The sequence below is a fragment of the Anser anser genome (assembly GCF_964211835.1).
Source record: "Anser anser genome assembly, chromosome: 24".
Lineage (NCBI taxonomy): Eukaryota > Metazoa > Chordata > Aves > Anseriformes > Anatidae > Anser > Anser anser.
This window is the reverse complement of record NC_139745.1, coordinates 3,860,065-3,878,585: the sequence shown is the minus strand read 5'-3', so window position 1 is coordinate 3,878,585 and position 18,521 is coordinate 3,860,065. Positions and strand designations below refer to the sequence as shown.

The 18,521-nt window shown below is 70.1% G+C and overlaps 2 protein-coding genes across 5 annotated transcripts; one reads left to right on the top strand and one right to left on the bottom strand.

Moving 5' to 3' along the window:
• Positions 1 to 2,303: 2,303 nt before the first annotated feature.
• Positions 2,304 to 8,206, top strand: SYTL1 (synaptotagmin like 1). 2 transcript variants are annotated; one of them, XM_083810212.1, is made up of 15 exons: positions 2,304 to 2,513; positions 4,283 to 4,577; positions 4,874 to 5,019; positions 5,100 to 5,205; positions 5,299 to 5,332; positions 5,535 to 5,631; positions 5,815 to 5,909; positions 6,380 to 6,487; positions 6,578 to 6,744; positions 6,837 to 6,939; positions 7,032 to 7,193; positions 7,279 to 7,357; positions 7,455 to 7,554; positions 7,632 to 7,837; positions 7,939 to 8,206. In XM_083810212.1, exons 2-15 carry the CDS (start codon positions 4,450 to 4,452, stop codon positions 8,076 to 8,078), a joined length of 1,671 nt encoding a protein of 556 aa, XP_083666338.1. In that variant the 5' UTR covers positions 2,304 to 2,513; positions 4,283 to 4,449; the 3' UTR covers positions 8,079 to 8,206. The 2 variants fall into 2 exon arrangements, with proteins under 2 accessions (XP_083666338.1, XP_083666339.1); XM_083810213.1 differs by lacking the exon at positions 2,304 to 2,513 and adding an exon at positions 3,360 to 3,384.
• MAP3K6 (mitogen-activated protein kinase kinase kinase 6) lies at positions 8,204 to 18,344 on the bottom strand. 3 transcript variants are annotated; one of them, XM_083810211.1, is made up of 30 exons: positions 17,461 to 18,342; positions 17,335 to 17,418; positions 16,775 to 17,292; positions 16,025 to 16,164; positions 15,403 to 15,426; positions 14,902 to 15,089; positions 14,533 to 14,701; positions 14,236 to 14,342; positions 13,957 to 14,127; positions 13,558 to 13,670; positions 13,305 to 13,464; positions 13,065 to 13,215; positions 12,867 to 12,974; positions 12,732 to 12,781; positions 12,543 to 12,638; positions 12,178 to 12,262; positions 11,949 to 12,082; positions 11,743 to 11,870; positions 11,515 to 11,651; positions 11,239 to 11,344; positions 10,935 to 11,092; positions 10,652 to 10,832; positions 10,420 to 10,570; positions 10,043 to 10,208; positions 9,769 to 9,954; positions 9,363 to 9,468; positions 9,031 to 9,238; positions 8,704 to 8,947; positions 8,537 to 8,613; positions 8,204 to 8,449 (listed from the first exon to the last, which is right to left on the bottom strand). In XM_083810211.1, the coding sequence occupies exons 3-30, from the start codon at positions 17,043 to 17,045 to the stop codon at positions 8,353 to 8,355; spliced, it is 3,912 nt and encodes a 1,303-aa protein (XP_083666337.1). In that variant the 5' UTR covers positions 17,046 to 17,292; positions 17,335 to 17,418; positions 17,461 to 18,342; the 3' UTR covers positions 8,204 to 8,352. The 3 variants fall into 3 exon arrangements, 2 of the variants coding, with proteins under 2 accessions (XP_083666337.1, XP_083666336.1); XM_083810210.1 differs by lacking the exon at positions 17,335 to 17,418 and having other exon boundaries at positions 16,775 to 17,334; positions 17,419 to 18,342; XR_014575179.1 differs by lacking the exons at positions 8,204 to 8,449; positions 8,537 to 8,613; positions 8,704 to 8,947 and having other exon boundaries at positions 9,206 to 9,238; positions 10,652 to 10,855; positions 16,775 to 18,344.
• Positions 18,345 to 18,521: the final 177 nt, after the last annotated feature.

Sequence of the window (18,521 nt, the reverse complement as noted above, 5' to 3'; positions counted from 1 at the left end):
TGGGCGTGGGGGGGCTGGGGGCTCTCACCCCTTTTTGCTCCGTGGGGAGCGCGGTGCGGGTGCGGTGGTTGGCGGCAGCGGGGCTGAGCGTGCCGATGGCCGCAGCTCTGCGCCCTGCGCCCGGCTCCACGACGTCTCGTACCCCTCGCCGCGGGGAGGCTGCGAAGCCGGGGGGGCGATGCTGGCGTCGCCCATCGCCCTGCCCGGGTGCAGGGTGCTCGCGGGGCCCCGGCAGCCCCAACTGCCCGCGATGTCCCCCCCCCCGAGAGACCTCCCCGTGGGGACGGGGGCACGGGGCTGCCTTTGGAGTGGGGTCACTTGGCCGCAGCAGGCTGGATGAGGGGGGGGCTGCACCGAAGGGCCCCCCAGGGCCTGATCTCAGGTGGCACTTCAGCATTTGCACGTTTGGAGCTTTCCGAACGCCAGCAGCGGGGCCTGGGCTGCCCTTAGGGCCAGGTTAGCCCCCCCAGGGCTCCCCTTCCCTTGTTGTGCTTGCCGCCCCCCCCCCCCCCCCGAGTCTGTTTCGTTCCTCAGCAAGGGGGAGCAGACCCAGCGCGGGGTCCCCCCCCCAAATGTTGTCCCCAGCTGGAGCTGAGGGTGGGACCGCTGCGACGTCCCTGCTCTACTGCATGGGTAAAAAAAAAAATAAAAATGAATTAAAATCCCCCAGCCCTGGGGTGCTCGGCTCCATCCCTGGGTCCCCAGCTCCGTCCCCAGAGGGGGACACATCCTGCTGCGCTCCCCACGGCGCTCAGCGCCCAGAGCTGCCTTTAACACCCTGTTTTCCCCCCTCCTGAGGCTGGGGGTCCCGTGGGGTGCTGCCCTGTGCCCTCCACCGGCGAGGAGCCCCAAACCCCCCGGCTCTGCCCCCGCTCCCTGCCTCGGTTTCCCCCCGGGAGCACCGGGCTCGCCCGCACCCGGCGCACCCGAGGAACGGGTCCGGGGCTGGGCGCGGGGTGGGATCCTGCCCACGCACTGCAGAAATGAGGCAAAACCTGTTCTGGGTGCCCACGGGGCTGCTGCCAGCACCCAGCGCCCAGCACCCAGCGCCCAGCACCCAGGGGAGCTGCTCCCGTGCTGGGTGTCCCCCCCCCCCGCAGCCCCTCCGCAGGTGGCCGTGGGGACGTCAGGGCAAAAAAAACCCGCGTGGGTGCTGGTCCCTTGGGAAGGGCTTCGGGAGGCAGAAGGGTCTGATCCTGCGGATGCTGCCCGGGTCTCCGCAAAGAAAAGTGTCCCCAGGGGGTGGCCGGGGAGCTGCCGGGTGTCACCAGCCCGACGCAGCCTCCGGCCACGCTGTGGGGGGAGGCTACGGCCGAGGCCCAGCAAATTTGTCACCCCTCATCACCCCTCCCTCTGCAGGATCAGCGCCCAAATCCTGCTCTGTCCCTTCCCGGGGCAGCCTCAGCACTTCCCCAGCAGGGTTTGGTGCTGGGGAGGGTCCTGAGCTGGGGGACCCGACGCTGAGCCACCAGCCCCGAGCACACCCCCCCCCCCCTTGGGGACACGCGCGTGTGGCCTGGGCGTGCGACCCTGCCGCCACCGAGCCGTGGCAGGGACCCGCTGGGTTTTCGGAGCACCCCCAGCACCATCCTGTGCAATGGGGGGGGACATGGGGACACGGGGACACGGGGAGGGTGCCCAGCCTCGACGTCTGCGCTGAGCACCCCGCGAGGGGAGGACGGCAGACGGACAGACAGACACAGGCAGGCCGGCAGGGCCGTCGCTAAAGCCCCATTTCCTTAGAAACCACGCTAAAAATAAGTTCGGCGCCGCCAGATGTGATCAGCCTGATCCTGCGCGGGGCTGAGCTCGGGGGGGGGTTTGTCCTGGGGGGGAGATCCCCACCCCCCGCCCCGAGCATCAGCGGTGTGCCAAGGGGGGCTGGAGGCTGGGGGTGCCCATGGGGTGGGGGGAGCCCCACAGGATTTGGGGGGGGGTCTGCAGCGCCCCTGGGACCCCAAACTGCCCCACACCGGGTTTTGGGGTGCTGCAGGGCACTGCGGGGAGGGAGGATCTGACACCAGTCCCCCCAGTTCCTCCCAGTTCCCCCCAGTACAGCCCAAGGTGGGGCCTAGGTAAGGCTCCCCGGGGGGGGGGGGGGGCATCCTTCCCCATTCTCACCCCCGGGTGGGGACGGGTCCTCCTGCCCCATCCCCTCCGAACCTCCCCGATGCTGGTGCTGCCCCCCCCCCCCCCCCCCAAACCACCACCACCCTGCTTTGGGGCTCTTCCCCTCTCCCCGGCTTCCTGACGCCTCCCAGTTCAGCCCAGTTCAACCCAGTGCAGCCCAGTCCCGTCCGGCGGGTGCTGCTGGCTCCAGTCCCTGCTTTCGTGCCGCCGAGGCGAGGAGGCGCCTTGCTCTCGCCTGCGGTTGACTCAGCTTTAGGGCCTCCAGCACCCAGCGGGGCGCGGGGGGCACCCGAGGAGCCGAGGGTCCCCGTGGGGGTGCGGGGGGCTGGGGGGGGGACGAGGCACGGCTGGGGGCCCATGGCCCCACAAAGTCCCCTGGGCAGGTAAGGGCGGCCGCGGGGCTGACCCCGTTAACCGGCCCCACGGCACGGGAAATGGGGGGGGGGGGGGGCTGGGGGTAGGATTTGGGGTCCTGCTGCTCTCGGTGGGGGATGGGGGTGGGATGCAGCCTCCAAATTTTGCTCTTGGGGGATGGGGGGGGGGCCTCCAAGGGCCCCCGTTTTTGGGTGGTTTTTCTCCTGCGCCGCTGGGAGCCCCGCAGGTGCGGGTTGAGCTGGACGGGCCCCGAGGCCACGGCGATGGGCTGCGGGGCCCCGGGTGCGGGACTGGGGGTTTGGGGGGGGGGGGGGTGCCAGGAGGTGGGTTGCCAGCCCGGGGGGGGGGGGTGGGGGGCTCGGATGCGTTTTGGGAGGGGACCCTTTGCATTCACCCCGTCCGTCACGGCTTGCGAAGGGAAAAGGGGGCTGCGCACCCCCATCTTGCAGCTTACTGGGGAGGTTTAACTGGTTTAACTGGTCTCCCCTGTGTGTGTGTGTCTGGGGGTGGGGGTGTGGGGTGGTTGTTCCCAGCACCCCCTTGCAGACCAGCGGGTGTGGGGCTGGCTTTTATTTTTTTTTCCTGCTGCCCCCCCCGTGTGCCACCCCCCCCCCCGGTGTCTCCGAGGGGCAAGGAAACCGCAAGCGCGCGTGGGCCAGCCCTCGGTGACATTTTGGGTGCTGCTGTGTTCCGGGGGGGGGACGACGAGGACACCCCCGCGGGCTGGGCCCATGTAAACAGGATACGGGGCCGGGGGGGGGGCAGCGAAGGGCCCCAGCATCGCCCCGTCCCGGTGCCAGCCCCTTGTCCCCGGCACCTCGGCACCACTCGGAGTCATCGAGGGGGCACCGGGTGGCTTCGGCTCAGCGCAGGCTGCCGGTGGGTTTGGTGCCCCCCCCTCCTTGGGACAGCGTGGGGATGGGGGGTGCTGGGGGGGGGCGCCCCGGTGGTGCTGCGGGTCCCCGGTGCCGTCACGGTGCCTGGTGCGTGCTGTGGCAGGTCCCTGGGTGGCACCTGGCTCCTTGTCGGCACCGGGGTGCTCAGCACCACCGTGCTGGGTCCCGGCCTGGGCTCCCCGGCTCCTGGCCCTGCTGGGGGACACCGGAGACCCACGCGGGGTGGCAGGGCCACTTGTGGGGCTGGGACACGGTGACCAGGGCCACCCGTGGGGCTGGGGACAGGGCCAGAGCCCCTGGGGGGCAGCGGGTGCCTGCGGGGTGCGGCCGTGCCGGTGCTCGCATCCTGGTGAGGCTCTGGGGTGGGTTTTTTGGGGCCGGGGGGGGTGGGGGGGCTGATCCTGCCCCACCATTGCTGCAACTTCCCGTGCCGGGCAGCGCTTTCCCAACCGCGGGCCAGGAAGGAGGGCGGTGAGGCAACGCGGGGCTGGCGTGTGATGAGCTGGGCACGTCCTCAGCCCTCCTGGGACGGACCCAAGGGGGTGCTGGCTTCCCGAGCCCCCTTGTGTCACCCGTCCCCGTGCCGTGTCACCCTCTGAGTGCCGTGGGAGCCCCGCTGTGGGGCCCTGCTGGGAGCAGGCAGGGGAAGAAGCCGGCCCCGAGCGAACGCCCTTGGCAAACAGGGGCCGGCCCTGGCATGGGGCCGCAGCAGGAGGAGCAGCAATTCTTCCCTGCGGCTCCCCGGTGCTGCTGGCTGCCCCCACCACCCTTTGCTGGTCCCCCCCTGGGTCCCTTGAAATTTTTGGGGGTGGGGGAGCCGTGCTCCGTGCCTTACGGGGCAGGGTCCCTGCGTGCCACGCTGCCACCCCGTCTCCCTGCAGAGGGTCAGGATGCTGCGCGCTGCCCACCCCGCCGCTGCCCCGCCGCCCCTCGCCCGGCCCCGCTGAGCCCCCCCCGGCATGCTGAGCCCTGCCCGCTGCCTGCCCGGCCCCGCAGCCCCCCGCCGCCCCCCAGCCTGACCCCGCACCCCGGGGTGCCCGCAGCACCCATGGCGCTGGAGCCGGGCGCCGAGGCGCTGCTGGACCTGAGCTTCCTGACGGAGGATGAGCGGCGCGCCATCGCCGAGGTGCTGCGCCGGGACTCGCAGCTCCGCCGGCGCGAGGAGGGGCGCATCAGGTGAGACCCCCCCCACACTGCCTTTTAGTGGCACCCATGGTGACCCCCCCCCCCAGGGGTGAGACACCCTTGAGGACAGCGCGGTCCCTTACCCAGGGCAGGATGAAGCCCCGCAGTGGGTGACGTGGGCATCGGGGACCCAAACCCCGGGGGAGATGGGTGGTGGTGTCCCCGCCGTGGTGGCCCCGTGGCTGTTTGGGATGGTTAATGGGGCAGAGGACGGTGGCACGGGGACCCTGGTGGCACCTGGGGGTGACCGGGGCGGGGGGGGATGTTTTTTTGGCCGATGCCACCAGCAAGCTGCGCAAGTCGGTGTCGGACCCGGCCCGGCTGCGGACCCTCACCGGGGACTGGTTCTGCGACGTGCGCGCCCAGCGCCACCGGCACCACCTGGGCTCCGACCTCGTCCGCGCCTCCATCCGCCGCAGGAGGCGGCCGCGGGGTAGGCAGGGATGGGGTGCGGGGGGGTGTGATAGTGGGGGGGACACAACCACGGCGCTCTGAGCCCCCCCCTGTCCCCAGGAGCGGGGGACCCGGAGCGTGGCCCCAGCTTGGGCGAGCTGGAGGTGATCGGCGAGCCGCTGATGGAAGAGAAGGAGGACGAGGAGCCGGCGGTGACGGAGGAGAGGTGAGAGCAGGCACGAGGGGTGGCCCAGCACCCATGGGTGCTCCAGGGCTTGACGTCACGGCAAGAAAAGTTAATTCGTGCTTCTCCTCGCAGCCCCTCCGAGGACGGTGCCCAGGCAGAGCCCCAGGTGGGTGCCCGGTGCTGAGCCGGCGCGGCGCGGTGCCCGACCCGATGTCCTGGTGATGGGCTTGGGGACGAGGCCAAAGGACGTGGCATGGGGCGTGGGGCATGGCCTGGCCCCCCCCCCCGGCCTGTCCTTGTGACCCAGAGGGGACAGGAGGGTGCCGGTGCACCCGGTCTCACCCTGTCCCCAACGTGCCACCGAACAGCCTGGCCCCACAGCCCCGGCACCAGAGGGGACGCCGGTGTCACCGACGCCGCAGGTGGACGTCCCGGAGAGGGAGCAGGAAGGCCAGGGACAGCCAGGTAACGTGGGGGGGGTCTGGGGGATTGGGACCCCCCCACTGCCAAATTGGCACTGAGGGCCTTGTGGGGCAGAGCTTTAGTGCTGCTGGGGTGGGGGAAAAAAGGGATCCCCCCCCCCCCCCCAATATCCATTCCTTGTTGTGTTGGGGACACCCCCCCCCCCCCCCCACTGTGCCCTTGCAGGTGACAGAGTGGACAGGAACCCCTTCGGCACGGCCAGCGTGGAGGAAGATGAGGAGGAGCCCGATCCTGCACACAGCAGCCCGGGGGCTGGGCAGGTGGGCTGGGGGGGGGGCTGTATGGGGCTGGGAAGGTTGTATGGGGCTGGGGGAGGTGTATGGGGCTGGGAGGGGTTGTATGGGGCTGGGGGAGGTGTATCGGACCGGGAGGGGGGGCCTGTATGGGGTAGGGGGGACTGTAGGGGATGGGGAGGGCTGTATGGGGCTGGGGGGGGGCTCTGTGGGACTGGGGGGCTGTATGGGGCTGGGGGGGGCTGTATGGGGCTGGGGGGGCTCTATGGGTTTGGGAGGAGCTGTATGGGGTGGAGGGAGCTGTATGGGGCTGGGGGGGTGTATGGGGAACACAAAGCCAGCCCATTGCTGGGTCCCCTCTGCAGCCGAGCTGTGCCCAAGCACTGGGCGCTTGCTGGGAGCTGGGTGCCCTGGGTCCCTGCACTGGGTCCGAGGTGTTTTGGTGGGGGTCACCACCCCCCCCAGTGGCTCAGGACCCCTTGGTTTTGCCTTTCCAGGATCCGGGGACCCCCCCACCGGGCCGTGCGTCCCCGCAGAACGGCCACGTGCCCCCCAGCAGCCTGCTGACCGCCAGCTCCTCCGTGTCCAGCCTCAGCTCCTCCACGGTACGGGGTGGGGGGGCTGGGGAAGGGCGAGGGGGTGGGAATCGGTGCTCCGTGCCCCCGGGGCCTGATCCTGTGCCCCCCGCCCCACAGCTGAGCGGCAGCCTGATGAGCCTGTACAGCGACGGGGAGCTGGGCAGGGTGCCCGTGCGGGGCTGCGTCCAGTTCTCGCTGCGCTATGACCCGGCCACGCAGGAGCTGCAGGTCCACGTGGTGCGGTGCCGCGAGCTGGCCGAGGCCAAGAAGCAGCGGTCGGACCCGTGAGTGCGGGGGCTACCCGGGGAGGGGGCTCCGGACCCTTTTATGCCCCCCCCCCCCCACACCCCTCTCGCACCTTGCTTTCGGGCTGCAGGTACATCAAGACCTACCTGCTCCCGGATAAGTCCAACCGCAGCAAGCGCAAGACCACGGTGCGGAAGCGGAGCTTGGACCCCATCTTCAACGAGACCCTCAAGGTTTTCTGGTTCTCTCTGGGGGGAGGTTCGGGGGGGGGGGTCCTGCAGACCCCGCGCCCTCACCCTGCCGTGCCCCCCCCCCCTCCCGCCAGTACAAGCTGGAGAAGAGGGACCTGCAGGGCCGGACGCTGAACCTGTCGGTGTGGCACCACGACAGCCTGGGCAGGAACCTCTTCCTGGGCGAGGTGGAGATCGCGCTGGGCGCCTGGGACTGGGCCAACACGCGCCCCGAGTGGTTCACCCTGCAGCCCCGGGTGAGCCCCCCCCCCCCCCCACCCGCCCTGAACCCCAAATCCCCCCCCTACAGCCCCCCATAACCCTCCTCCCTCCCCACCCCAGATGCCCGTGGCCCCGGACGGTCTCTCCAGCCGAGGCAACCTCAACCTGGCGCTGAAATTCATCCCCGCCGGCTCCGAAGGTGAGCGGTGACACCGAGGGGGTGCGAACAGGACATCGGGATGGGGACATGGGGATGGGGCGGCACGGCCCCGACCCTGACCCCTCTCACCCCCTAGGAGCGGGGCTGCCCCCCACGGGCGAGCTGCACATCTGGGTGAAGGACGCGCAGGGCCTGGTCCCGCTGCAGGGCGGCACCGTGGACGCCTTCGTGCAGTGGTAAGAGGAAGGGGGGGGGCATCAAAGGGACCCCCTTGGGGACATGGGGACGGGCTCGCTCACCCCGCTCCCCGCAGCTACGTGCTGCCCGACGACAGCAAGGCGAGCCGGCAGAAGACGCGGGTGGTGAAGCGGAGCCTCAGCCCCCTCTTCAACCACACCATGGTGTACGACGGCTTCCAGCCCAAGGACCTGGCCGAGGCGTGCGCTGAGTTCACCCTCTGGCACCACGAGGTTTTCTCCAAGCGGCAGCTGGGCGGCGTGCGCCTCAGCCTGGGCACCGGTGAGGCTGGGGGGGGGGGGGGGGGGGCCTGGGCACCCTGGGGTGCTGGGAGGGCTGGTTTGGGGGGGAGGGAGGGGGTGACGGTGGCCGTGTCTCCGCAGGGAGCAGCTACGGGCTGCCCGTGGGCTGGATGGACTCGACGCCGGAGGAGCGGGCGGTGTGGGGCCGCCTGCTGCAGCAGCCCGGCTGCTGGGTGGAAGCGCTGCTGCCCCTGCGGACCAACCTCGTCCCCCGCGCGTAGCCCCCCCCCCGGGGACAGTTTCGGCAGGGGGGGGGACAGGACTGAGCCCCCCAGCGTCCCCGCACAGGGGCTGGGGTCTGCGCCCCCCCCCCACACTTTTGGCTGCAATGAAGTGGCACCGGACGGCACGGCTGGTGGGTGTTTATTGCTCCGAGCGCTGCAGCCCGACTTCTCCATCCTGTACGGTGCTGGATGTCTCCGCTGCCGTCCTTCCTGCCGGTCCCCGTGGTGGCACAGGAGGCGGTGAGGTGGCGGCTGTGTCCCCAGAGCCACCTCACGTCCCTGGGGCCAAGGATTGCTCCTCTTCCCCCTTGCCAAGCGCGCGGCGCTGCTCCAGGACGGCTGCCCACAGGCGGTACGCCGGCCCGCGCCTGCCCGAGGAGGGGGACACGGGGCTGGCAGGGGGGACAAGAGGGACGAGCCGTGTCCCCCTGCAGTGCTGCCACCCCTGGGGGTACCTGATGCCCGTGTAGAAGAGGTCGTCGCAGGTGGCGCTGCCCAGCAGGTCCCGCAGGGTGAAGCCGTGGGACAGGAGCTGCGGGAGATGGTGGCCAGGTGGCATTGCCCGGTGGCCCTGCCCCACACCGCCCATGGGGCACGGCCCCATGGCGCCCCACAGCCTCACCGTGGCCGTGGTGGCGGGGTCCGTGCCGTGCTGCTGCAGCCACTCGAGGAGGAGGGGGTCGGCCTGGCTCCAGGGGATGGGCTCAGGGGACGGGGACAAGGGACCCTGCCCCGTGGTGGCCTCGCTGTGCTCACCACGGTGCTGGGGGTGGCCGGGGACCGTGGCGTCCCCGACCCCGGAGCGAAGTGCCCGCTGCACCAGCTGCTGCCATTCCTGCTCCTTCTCGGCCAGCTCCCGGAGCAACCTGGGGGGAGAGCAGGGACACAGACCGGCTCCTGGGGGACACGGGGTGGCACTGGGGGGGCACAGGGACGTGCCAAGCCCTACCTGTCCGTCTCCGTGCGGAGGCGGCAGAGCTGTGCCATCAGTGCTGAGCCCCCCTGCCCAGGGCCGGGGCCGGTGCTGAGCCCCGAATTGGTGCTGTCCCCCGGGGTCTGGCTGCTGGGGACGGAGAGCCTCGGCGGCATGGGGTCGTCCTTGTCACCCGTGTCCTTGGCGCCAGCCTCCTTCAGCGAGCTGGCCGTCATTCCCAGGTCTGGGGGGGCAGAGAGTGGGCACTGAGAGGGGGTCAATGAAGCCCCCCCCAAGGGGCTGCCACCCACCGAGCCACAGCGGTGACACCCTAACCCGAGTCCTGGCCACCCCCGGGTGCCACCCACCTCTCACGAGCACGGTGAGAGCCGCCTGCACCGCCTGGCTGATGGCGTCGTCCAGCGCAAACATCCAGTGGGGTTTGACGTGGTGCCGGCGCAGCGCCTGTCTCACCTGGAAGGGGCAGGGCCGGGCCGGAGCAGCACCGACACCAAAGGGTCACCGACACCAAAGGGTCACCGACACCAAAGCATCACCACGCCAGAGCAGCACCAGCACCAGTGTCACCGTGCCGGAGCATCACTGGCACCAGGGCATCACCGCCACCAGAGCATCACCGCCACCAAACCGTCGCCGACCCCAAACCATCGCTGACCCCAAACCATCGCCAACCCCAAACCATCGCCGACCCCAAACCACCGCCGACCCCAAACCATCGCTGACCCCAAACCACGCCGTACCCGAGGCACTCACCACCGCCTGGAAGTTGAGGAGCGGAGCCCGCAGGTGGGGCAGGCTGAGCCCGTCCGCCCGCAGCCGCGCCTGCAGCGCCAGGAGGTCGCGGCGCAGCTGGTGCCGTGCGGGGCACTGGATGTAGCTCCGCAGGCAGCCCAGCAGCAGGGTGATGTGCTCCGAGCCCAGCCGCGTGCCCGACGCGCTCTGGGTGGGTGAGAAAGTGCTGGTGGGGGGGCTGCTCCCTCCATGCCAGCCCCCAGCAGCTGCTCGGTGCCCCCCGTCGTGCCCCCACCTGGCCCTCCTGCAAGGCGGCCGCGATGCCGGGCGCCTCGTCGGTGAGGATGCGGTGCAGCGTGGCGCGGCGCTTGCTGTCCTGCCGCAGCACGAAGCGGTCGCCGCTCTCCTCCGGCGAGGACGAGCGCTGGCTGCGGTCGGAGCCGGCCGAGCCCTGGGGAGTGCTGGCGAGGGACGGTGTGGGATCAAAACCCACCCAAATCGACGTTCCCAGTGCCGGAGGGCACAGGGGACAAACCCTGAAAGTGACCAGGAGCCACCCCCCTCTTCAAACTGGGTTAACTGGGGGAACAACCCAACGGGAGGCAGAAATCCAGACCCCTCCTCGGGGTCCCTCCACCCCCGCGGTGCCCGGGATGCCCTAACCCCACGTACCTGTAGCTGGGGGCTGCCTCACTGGGGCAGTGTGGGAGCAGGGGGCTGTCCCCCGTGCCCCCCACTGTGCCCCCCTGCCTGGCCGAGGACCGTCCCCTGGTGCCATCGGTGCCCTCCATGTCCCCATCCCGGCGCTCCAGGCGGGGGGAATCTGCCAGGGAGAGGATGGAGATGGAGCAGGTCGGTGGGCAGCTCTGGCCAGGACCCCCCCCAGGACCCTCCCCATACTCACCCCCTGCTGCAGGCACCGTCTGGCCCCGGGCACGCCTGGCGCTGGCCAGGAACGGGTCCTGCAGCAACGCGGCCGCCGTGGCCCGCTTGGCCGGGTCGGCCTCGAAGCAGCGAAGGATGAAACTCTTGGCCATGTCCGACATGGACTCAGGCACCTCAGGGTGCATCTTGAACATGCCCACCTGGAGGAGAGGCCCAAGCGGGGCTGCAAAGGGACCGGCCGCCCTGGCTGGGGGCTTTTCGGAGGTGGGGACCCCCCCATGCCCTGCCCAAGCCGTGAGTACCTTGAACATTGCCGCCTGGGGGCTGCCCAGCTCGTAGAAGGGGGGCTTGCCCGTGGCCATCTCGATGATGGTGCAGCCCAGGGACCAGATATCCGCCGGCTTCCCATAGCCCCACGGCCCCTGGTCGATGATTTCGGGGGCCATGTACTGCAGAGTGCCTGGGGGGAAGGTGGGGAGGGAGGAAAGGGGCCCGGGTCCCTCACCCAAACCGCCCCAGGACAATTTCCCCATTGCTGGGTGCGAGACCCCAACATCTCCTCATCCTCCGCACCCCAACGGGGGGGTCCTGGCCCCCAGCCCCTACCCGTGAAGGTCTCAGCGCTGGGGCTGATGCCTGCCAGCCTCTTGGAGGTGCCGAAGTCGGAGATCTTCAGCACCCCGCTGTACGTGTTGATGAGGACGTTGTCTCCCTGGCACGGGAAGAGCCCCCCCAAAATAAATAAAACCGCCCCAAAACAAATAAAAACCGCAAAAGAAACCTCAAACAGCCAGGGCCACCGGGCGTCCCCCCGGGGGTCTGGGCACGGAGGGGCCCCTGGGGATGGGGGTCAGGCAGGGGGCGACGACCCCGGCCCCTCACCTTGATGTCTCGGTGCACGATGTGATTGTCGTGGAGGTAGCCGAGCCCGTCGAGGATCTGGCGGGTGTAGAAGACGATGGTGGGCTCGTTGTCCTTCAGGGGGCCCCACTTGGAGCACAGCAGGGACGAGAGGCTCCCTGGGGAGGGCGCAGCACCCACCTTCAGGCCGTGGGGCCCTCCCTGACACCCAAACCCCCCCCGTGCATGCCCCCCAGCGGCGATGCCCACCTCCGGGCACCTCCTCCATGAAGATCTTGATGAAGCCGTCCTGGCTGACGGAGCCCAGGTAGCGCACGATGTTCCTGTGCCGCAGGCGCTTGTGCAAGGCGATCTCCTCGTGCAAGGGCTGCGAGAACCTGCCCGGACGGGGACACAGCGGGGTGACGGGGGTCCCACGGGGGTCCCCCCCCCCAGCATGGTGCCGCGGCACCCACCGGCTGTCCCGCTCGGGGATCTCCTTGATGGCGATGCGCACTTGGGTGCAGAGGCAGCGCCCGGCGTAGACGACGCCGTAGGTGCCCCTGCCCAGGATCACCCGCTCGCCCGTCTCCGAGTACTCGTAGCTGTACTGCGGGGAGGGAGGCGAGGTGACGGCCGTGTCACCTGCCCCCCATTCCCTCCCCCCCCCCCGTGCCACCCCGCTGTGTCCCCACCCCGTCTCACCTCCAGGATGGGCTGCGTGGGGCTGGGCAGCTCCTCGCTGCCCGCCGCCTGCTCGGCGAGGAAGGATTGGACCCGGTCGCAGAACCTGCCCGTGGAGAGGGGACGGTCCTGAGTCCCCGCGGGGATGCTGGGGACGTGGCCACCGACCCCCCCCCGTGCCCCCTTTCCCCTCTCCCCAACGGCACAAGGGTTTTGCCACCCTGGCTCGTCTCCTTCCCCCCCCCCCCCCCCCAGCACTCCCTTTCCACCAAAAATTAAGGTAAATCTGGGGGAAATTGCATGCCCCCGGTGCATCCCCCGGGAGCATGTTTGGGATCCCCCAAACCTCACCAGCACCACGGGGTCCCCGCGCCCCCCCCGCTCACCACCGGCAGTGCTGCTGGGAGGGGAAATAGAGCTGGAAATCCTCCTCGGCGTGCACCACGTAGAGGAAGCAACCCCGCTCGTCGCACTTGCAGATGCTGAAGGGTAAAGGACCCCCCCCCCCGCGGCTCCATCAGCAGAGGGGTCAGGATGCGGCCCCCCGGGCGGGGGGGGACTGGGGACGCACTCACCTCACCCCCCGGATGGCCGCAGCCGCAAAGTTCCAGCTGGACACCGCTTTCTGCAGGGAGGAGGAGGAGAGGAAGGGGAGAGGGGGCTGTCAGGACCCCCCCCCCCGAACCCCCCCCCCCAAATCCCAGCCCTACCTCTTCCGTGGGGCGCACGAGGGCGAGCGTCACGGCATGCTCCTCCGTGGCGCTGCGCACCGCCAGCTGGGCCGGCCACAGCACCTTGCCGAGCTCCAGGACCAGGACCTACATCATCAGGCAGGCGTCACCCCGCGTCCCCCTGCCCGTCCCCCTGGGGGTGGCCACCCCCGGGGGTCCCCCGCAGGCCCATCTCACCGGGCAGCGCGGCGCGGGGACGAAGGGCTGGCACGCGGCGAGGAGGAAGGCCAGCCAGAAATCAGCCAGCTCCTGCCGGGCCGACGGCACCGGCGGGCTCTTCTGGAAGTGCTTGTAGAGCAGGAAGGTCTCCATGACGGACACCAGGTACCTGCGGGGCACGGAGATGTCCCAATGCCCCCCCCCCCAAAACGGAGAGCCAGCCCCAGGAGGGTGGGGGGGCTCGGCCGAGCCGCTCACCAGCTGGGCGCGTTGAGCTTGTAGAGCTTCTCGGAGGCCTGGATGACTTTGCTCAGGTCGTTGGCCAAGATGCCGGCCCCCAGGCAGAAGCCCACGTCCCAGTAGTGCCGCAGCTCCTCCAGGCTGCCCTTGCGGCCCTGCAGGCAGCTCAGCTTCACGCCTGGGTGCGGAGAGCCACCCGTCAGGGACCCCCGATGGCAGGTCCCCCCGGCCCCAAGGGGCCCCATCCCCAGCCCCCCGGGAGGGGACGCACCGATCTGCTGGAGCCGCACGGAGCTTTCGAACTGGTGCCCGGCGGCCACGAGGAGGACGGCGGCGTTGATGCCCGCGTGGAGGCTGGGCTCCACCTCGAAGGCTTTGCTGTACCTGGGCGGAGGGAAGGGTTTGTCCCCTGGGGACAGCACGGCCACTGCGCCTCCCCCCCCGCTTCCAGCCCCTGTGACACGGGAACGGTCCCGAATGGGGCTGGCCAAGAAAATTCGCGAGGGGAGTAAAAATAAAAGCCCTGCTGGGGTTGGCATCACAGCCTCTAAGTTGTGGCTGGGGGGATTTAAAGGGTGGGGGCTGCGCTGCCAGAGCCCTGTGCAAACCCCAAAGGATCGAGGCACGGGCACGCCGATGGCCCTGTCCCCAGCCCTGTCCCCAGCCTCACCAGTATAAGGCTCGGTCCCTCGCCCTGGTGTCGGTGAAGCTGGAGCTGATGAACGTGTCCTTGTAGATGCGGCCACACAAGCAGAGGAGGTCGGGCGCAGCCCCGTCCCCGCGCTCCACCGCGGGCAGCAGCACCGAGAGAGCCTGCGCCCGGTCCCCGGCGCGGTTACGCCTGCGGACACGCGGACGGTGCTGGGAGATCGGCCCCACAAACACGGACCCCAAGTCCCCTGCCCCGTGGGGACAGCGGGATGCCTGCCGCCCCCCCGCTGCCTCTCACCGGCTGAGGGCGAAGGCGTAGTGGAAGCGGACGTTGGGCTGCTCGGCCACGTCGCAGGTCGGCAGGGCCCGCAGGGTCTCCACCAGCGAGATGATGGAGTCGTAATCCTGGGGGGGTGGGGGGGAAACGGCAGCGGGGCTGAGCTGCGGAGGTCCGTGGGGGGACCTGGGGTGATGCTCGCCCCAAACAGCCAAGTTTTGGGGTTTGCGAGCTCCATCAAGCAAGGGCAGGCTGCAGAGCGTGCTCCCAGGGGTGCCAATGCCATCCCGGGACCCCTCCCAGCCCCAAATCCCCCACCTGCACGTCGCGGTAGGAGAGGAGGAGGTTGACGATGATGTCCAGGCTGAGCAGCTCCACGCTGTCCAGGCGCTGCTGGATGCGGGCCAGCTCCCGGCTCAGCTGCTCGCCCCGGAACATCTCCCGCGCCCGGCGGATGTCGCGCCGGATCGTCTCCCGAAAATAGCCACTGCCGGTTTTTTTTTTTGGGGGGGGAGGACAGAGACGTGGGGCTGAGCACGACCCCGGCACACGTGGCCAGCCAGGAGGGTCTGCCCCCGAGGGCGGTTCGGGGTGGTGGCAATTCCCCTCCGAGCACTGCCAGCCCACGCGGGCATCGGGGCTTAAAGGAGGGTGCTGGGACATCCCCGGGGGGGCTGGCGGCCGTACCAGGAGTTGGTGGGGACCCCCTCCAGCAGCCTGACGAGCCGCGCCGCCAGCGGGGTGAAGAAGGGCTCAGTGCCGAAGCTGGGCTGGAAGAGCTCGGTCAGGCACTTCATGGCCCCGGCGTCGCAGCAGACGACCTTGTTCTGGGCGGTCACGGCGTAGGGGATGAAGGTGTAGGTGCCGCAGAGGTCCTGGGCGGTGGGGGAAGGGGTGAGGGGCTGTGCCACTCCTGGGTCAGATCCCCCTCCCCAAACCTGCCACCCAGGCCATGCTATCACAGCCATCATTACGCTCCAGAGTGAACACCCCCGGTTCTTTCCAAAACCAGCTGCGCTCCCCCACGCTGCTGTTCCCGGTGCTCGCTCTGAGCGACTGAATCCTCCCCAGAACTCAGATTTAGGGGCACACCTCGCTCCCCCTGCGCAGTGCCCACCCTCTGAGACCGCCGGGGGGGCTCAAACCCCCCCGGCACTGCGGCAGCAGCAAGGACGGGGAAAACCGTACCGAGTTCTTCTGGCAGATGTCCTCCTGGGGGGAGAGAGAGGGAGGGAGGAGAGGCTTAATGAGCTCCGTCGCAGAAGAAATCAGCTGATTTCAGGCTCAGGGCCCAGCGTCACCTGGCAAGCACCCAGCTGCGGCGAGGGACATGAGGGACATCGGGCGCCCCCGACCCCCAGTGCCGACTGCGGATCCCCCCCAGGGCATGGGGCTTCTCCTCCCGCCCCACTGTGCGGAAAGGGGGCTCCGAACGGGGTGTCCTGGGCCTCCCCAGAGGCAGGGTGACATTTGGATGTGCTCCCGTCTGCATTTTTTCCGAGCGACTGGAAACCTCCCCGCCGTCCCTGCTCCCTTCCGAGGAACTGGATTTTCCCAGGGAAGGCGCCTGTCCCGGGGCTCCCAGCAGGATCGGGATGGGATCCTGCTCCGGGCCACCCTGCGGTCCCCGGTCACCCCCTCCTCATCCCCTTTGGGCACAGGAAAACCTCTGCCAGAGCTGGATGTGACCCTGGGGACTCAGCCAAGTTTGGGAAGGGGCTTCGCCTCCTGGGGGCACGGGGTGGGGGGGGTCCAGCCCCTGGCCCATTTGCAGCCCGGAGCCGCAGCCGCCGGGGCCGTCCCCGCTCACCTGCAGGGCCTGGAGGCCGGGCAGGGCGCTGTGGCAGCACAGCAGCACGTTGTGGGGCATGTTGAAGCTCTCCCGCACGCCCAGGTGGTAGAAGAGCGAGGGCTGGCAGACGGCGTCGCTCAGCTCCACCACGGCCACGTCTGCAGGACGGACAGAGGGGACAGCGGGGTGACGGTGACCCCCGAATCCGCAGAGCCACAGCGGGGACCCAGCTGCCCCTCCAGCGCCACAGCAGCGCTGGGGAAACTGAGGCACGGGCAGCCAGCGGAGCCGCCAGCCCTGGAGAGCCCCGGTGCTCGTGTGGCTCGGCCCGAGCCTGGGGAGCACTGGGGGAGCCCCTCGGGTGGCCGCAGCCCCCATGAGCTGGGCGCTCCCCCCGGGCTGTGCCGAGGCCACGGTGAGGGGCACCCTTGAGCTCCGGTGCGGCGCAGCTCAAGGTCTTGCTGCGGGCTGAGCCCTGAGCAAACGCTCCGTAAAAATGCATTTTCTGATGTTCCACGCGCTACGAGAGGAAGACAGCTGGGCAAATTCCCAGCCGTCCGGGGAAACACACGGGAGGAAGGCAGAAAAGCCAACAGCTGAGCCAGCGGCCGGCAAAAGCAGCTCCGCTGGGAGCCGCGGAGATGCGAAAAAATATTGCTCAGCCCCAAACTTCCCGACGCAGACGGGATATTCCCAGGCAGCCGGGCCGAGCGAGCAGTGCAGGAGGAAAGGGACGGGGATAAAAACCGAGCGGGGCGGCATCCTCACCGGCGTTGTAGAAGCGGTCCAGCGTGCCGGTGTCGCCCAGCGCCAGGGTGCCGAAGGGCAGCGTGTGCAGGCGGGCCCGCAGCTCGCGGCAGGCGTCGCGCAGGCAGCGCAGCGCGGGGCAGGCGGCCGGCTCGCGGCCCAGCACGCACACCACGCTCAGCGCCCGCCGCCGCGCCCCACACACCGGCCGGCCCGCCGTGCCCGCCACCGCCAGCGGGTCCTGCCAGCAGCTGCCGGCAGCCGGGGCCGGGGGGGGGCCAGGGGCTTCCATGGCTGGGGCAGGGGGCTCAGTCCTTTGGGGGGGTCCTGGTGAGCACCGGGACAGCGTGCGCCCTGCACTGGGCTGTCCTGTTCCTTACTGGGATAGTGTGCGCCCTGCACCGGGCTGTCCTGCGCCCGGCGCTGGGCTGTCCGGCACCCTACTGGGCCATCCTGCACCCTGCACCAGGACAGTGTGTGCCCTGCACCGAGTTTCCCCGTTTCTTACTGGGACAGCGTGTACCGTGCACTGGGACAGCCTGCACCCTGCACTGAGCTGCCCCGTTCCTTACTGGGACAGCCTGCACCCTGCACTGAGCCGTCCTGTTCCTTACTGGGACAGCCTGCACCCTGCACCGAGCCGCCCCGTTCCTTACTGGGACAGCCTGCACCCTGCACCGAGCCGCCCCGTTCCTTACTGGGACAGCCTGCACCCTGCACTGGGACAGCTGGCACCCTACTGAGCACCTACAGCGTGCACCCTGCCCCGAGCTTCCCTGTTCCCTACTGGTACAGCCTGCGCCCTGCACCAGGCCATCCTGCACCCTACTGGGGAGCCCTCACCCTGCACCGAGCTGGCCTGCACCCTACTGGGCCAGCCAGCACCCTACTGGGACAGCCTGCACCCTACTGGGCCAGCCTGCACCCTACCAGAAAAACCCGCACCCTGCACCGGGCCAGCCCGCACCCTACCGGGACCCCAGACCCCGCACCGAGCTGCCCCGTTCCCCACCGGGCCGTCCCGCACCGCGCCGCCCTGCGCCCTACCGGGAAATCCCGCGCCTTGCACCGGGAAAACGCGCACCCGGCACCGGGCTGCGCCGCTCCCTGCCGGGGAAACCGGCACCGAGCGAAGGGGAGACCCTCCCGGGGTGTAACTTACCGGGGTGACCCTATGGGGGTGTCCCTTACCGGGGTGTCCCTAACCGGGGTGTCCCGTACCGGGGTGTCCCTTACCGGGGGTGACCCTAACCGGGGTGTCCCGTGCCGGGGTGGCCCTACCGGGGTGACTCTACCGGGGTGGCCCTTACCGGGGTGACCCTACGGGGGTGACCCTACGGGGGTGACCCTAACTGGGGGTGACCTTAACCGGGGGGACCCTACAGGGGTGACCCTACCGGGGTGACCCTAACCGGGGTGACCCTAACCGGGGCGTCCCTAACCGGGGCGTCCCGCACCGGGGTTGTCCCGTAGCGGGGCCGTCCCTTACCCCGCCGGCCCTTCCCGCTCTCCTTCCCGTCCGGCTCCGCTCCGCGCTGTCCCGCACCGGCTCCGCTCCGCCCCGCGCCCCGGGCCCCGTCCCGAGCCGCCCCGCCCCGGGCACCGGGAGCCGCCTCCGCCCGGCCCGGCCCTGAGTCAACGGCGGCCGCGGGGAGCCGCGCCCGGCCCCGAGGCGTGGGGTGGAGGGGATGGGGTGGGACGGGATGGGATGGGGTGGGATGGATGGGATGGGACGGGATGGGATGGGGTTGAACCCCCCGGAGCTGCC